We start from the raw sequence: 3,299 nt of genomic DNA, 5'->3' as shown, positions 1-3,299 counted from the left end.
TAATTTACTTTAGACCAGGTTTTAGTTGGTCAATGGCGCAGTCTATTTCAGGTGCCTCAACATAGCAACGCACCAGTGATGCTCCTGAACACACCTCGTTCTCAGACCAGCTCGCCCAAGAGCGCACAAATGGGTGCAAATGCATTTGCTATTTAAACAACGTGGTGCAGGACGTGAAAATGATAACTGCATCGGGCTGAAACTAGCAAAAGACAGTTGCGTCGAGCCTGGCGCCACATTGTGCCGGCTGTATGCTAGAGCCCAGTGTGTGTGCGCATCCATGTTGCCTAGTACGTGCTTGCAGCGGGATCACGTAATTTACCCAGAAACAACTACATTCTAATTTCTGATTGGCTGTTAGGTTTCATTTAACTCTGTATAACTCGAGACTAGTGATGCAAAGTCCGATTCTTTTCACAAACCGGTTATTTTTGGACAGTTCGGCTCATTGAACCGGTTCAAAAAGCTGATTCATCGGTTCCTGGCCATAAACCATAAAGGTGGGCCAATGGATATCACATCACAAACGTTATGCCAGTGAGTGTCTTAACCTCAGTCAATTCACTATAATTGAAAGTGAAAAAAGTAAAAACTGACGGCACTTTCAGCATCTGACACTGCATTAACGGCACATATTCTCTAAGAGACGACGATAAACGAATCTGCTTCAACATATGCTGATAATGGTATATAACTGTCCTAATTTATTCCCTTAATATTTGTCTTGTGGCCCGTACATTGTGAAAGAAATGAGAAGAAACGAATTTCACGTTGAACAGGTTGTTTTTGAAAGTTGGTGCTTGAAATAAAGCATTTTCAATGATGGCTGCAGTGTTAATAATTTTTAATTAACTGTATAACTCAGACCTGTTTAAAAAAACAGGTCTGCTACATTGTAACACTGAGGTACACACACACACACACACACACACACAGTAGCTCACACTTCACGTGCAGATCACATGCACACACACACACACACACACACACACGCACACACACACGCACACACACACACACAGTAGCTCACACTTCACGTGCAGATCACATGCACACAGAAACATTCACTGTTAACACGGTCCTGTGATTTATCAGTAAAACAGCTTAAATACTGAAAAGTTCGAGCATATATTTCTTTCTGTTTTTGAAGTAACTAAAACCCACTGCTTCACTATTAGTAGAGTCACTATTAGTTTATCTGTGTTCATTCACTGTTCAGACCACGTTTTGATTACTTTTAGATTACTCTTGACCGAACTCGTTTATCACATTGATTTAAATAGTATAATCTTGTACCATATTGATATAAAAATGCAAAGAGTAAGAAAATATATCCCATTCATTGTTATTGTCAACATGAATTACAATAAACATTACATTACGTCAAGGTTTCCCAAACTGGGGTTTGTAAAGGAACTGCTGGGGGTTTATGAGTTTAATAAAAAGCAAAAAATGAATTAATCAAAAATGTTTTTACTTAAAACAAATCATTTTAAAATAGCATAAATCAAAACCAAACACTTTCTAAAAATAAATAAATATTTATTTTGTTTACATGTATGTCATGTGACCATTCACCAACATCAGAGAACCGTGAACATGCAAATGTGATGCTTATTTGTTAAAAAATATTTATTTTAAAATCTCAGGATACTTCAAGCAAATATATAGGTGAAGGAGATTTAGATGACAAAAAAGTTTGGGAATGCCTGCATTACATGTATATAAGAAATAATGTGAATTTGTGCATTTTAATGTGTTTGAAATACAAAAGCGTTCCAAAAGACATACATAACCCACTGAGCGATAATTCAAATAATAAATAAAAATTCAAATAATAAATATTGTGTAAGTAACTGTAGTCTGATTCTGAGTATTTTAAAATGTAATATAATCTAATTACAATTTTTGGAATCTAATTACACAATCCAGATCACATGTAATCAGTTACTACCCAGCTCTGCATATATACAGTATAGTGTACAACTGTATGTTTATTACTATACCCACTCTTGCCTCTGTTATTGTTGATGAGATAAGAAAACCTTGTTCTCATGTTTTTAATAACCTCCTCCATGCGTAACCTTTTGAGCGCTACAGTCCCACATACGGGATTTACAATGTTCAGTGACGTCACATAACCGCCAAATTCAAACTGTGCTTCATGCTTTAGCTGCACTTGTCATAGAATCACATCTCTGCAGTGTTTCTAACCACATAATGCTTCTTTTGTGTTTCAGACATTTAAATACACATATGTACTAGTAAAACAATGCATTTATAGTTCATAAAACACACACGGATGTCTATGGAAGCAGCAATAATATTCCATTCAAATATAATTTGCTGACATGTTTTATTCATATCAGATACACATAGTGTAAGTAACTATAAAGTTGACTCTATTCTTCTCCCGGTTCACCAGCCACTTACTTACATGTATTTCAGGAGAAAATGATGAACTGAAGTGCTGTAAATCTGACTGACAGGACTCTCTGAACTGTGGCGTGACCGTCTCACGTTATAGATCATGATCAAGATAATTTATAAAGGTTTTTAAACGACAAAATGCACTCACTTACATGTATTTGTGAATCAGAATATCAGATAGTTGATGACATGGTAAGCAAGTGTGTGAATATTTTGAATAAAAAAGAAAAAACGAAATAAAAGCGATACATATGTCATGCGGTGTTTCCGTGGCTGCGGTGTGTCACGTGACAAGCATGACGCGTCACCATGGAAACAATGAGGAGAACCGTTCTAAATAACAGTCTCCAAAAACCCTCACTCTGGGGGTCAGCGAGAATACTTTAAACTCAGCAGTGAAAGGGTTAAGGAACCGCATACATGAAGATCATCTTTGCTCTTATTATTAAAGATCTGATGTAAATTGGGATTTTTGAAGCACATGTGTTGAAAGCTCTTTGAATTTCCTATTATTATCTGTATGTCCTGTGAGAAATATTTAATAGTCTGTATAGAATTGTGACTTCTGAATCAAAGTTAGTCTTTTTTTAACCTGTTAAACTGATCTGATCTGATCTGAGAGAGTGAAGAGTGGGTCATTGTTCTCTACAGGTTGAGAGATTGTGGTGTCACAGATGAAGGTTGTGCTGCTCTGGCTTCAGCTCTGAGATCAAACCCCTCACACCTGAGAGAACTGCATCTGTCTCTGAATAAACTAGGAGACTCTGGAGTCACGCTGCTGTCTGCTGGACTGGAGGATCCTCGCTGTAAACTGGAGACACTGTGGTAAGATCATCTCTCTGATAGTCATGTGTCTTTATCCTCAGTAA

At 37.0% G+C, this 3,299-nt stretch overlaps 1 protein-coding gene across 1 annotated transcript in view; it reads left to right on the top strand.

Annotated features, from left to right (window-relative positions):
* The window catches only part of LOC107573918 (ribonuclease inhibitor-like), a 30,115-nt gene that overhangs the window by 21,554 nt on the left and 5,262 nt on the right, over window positions 1-3,299 (top strand). The window contains exon 8 of the mRNA XM_016260375.1: window positions 3,082-3,255. Within this exon, the coding sequence (XP_016115861.1) occupies window positions 3,082-3,255 (174 nt within the window). The remainder of the gene's footprint in view (window positions 1-3,081; window positions 3,256-3,299) is intronic.

The sequence above is a fragment of the Sinocyclocheilus grahami genome, unplaced genomic scaffold (assembly GCF_001515645.1).
Source record: "Sinocyclocheilus grahami isolate Dianchi unplaced genomic scaffold, SAMN03320097.WGS_v1.1 scaffold2068.1, whole genome shotgun sequence".
NCBI classification, from domain to species: domain Eukaryota; kingdom Metazoa; phylum Chordata; class Actinopteri; order Cypriniformes; family Cyprinidae; genus Sinocyclocheilus; species Sinocyclocheilus grahami.
The sequence above is the reverse complement of the archived record's forward strand: the minus strand, read 5'-3'. Positions and strand labels throughout refer to the sequence as shown.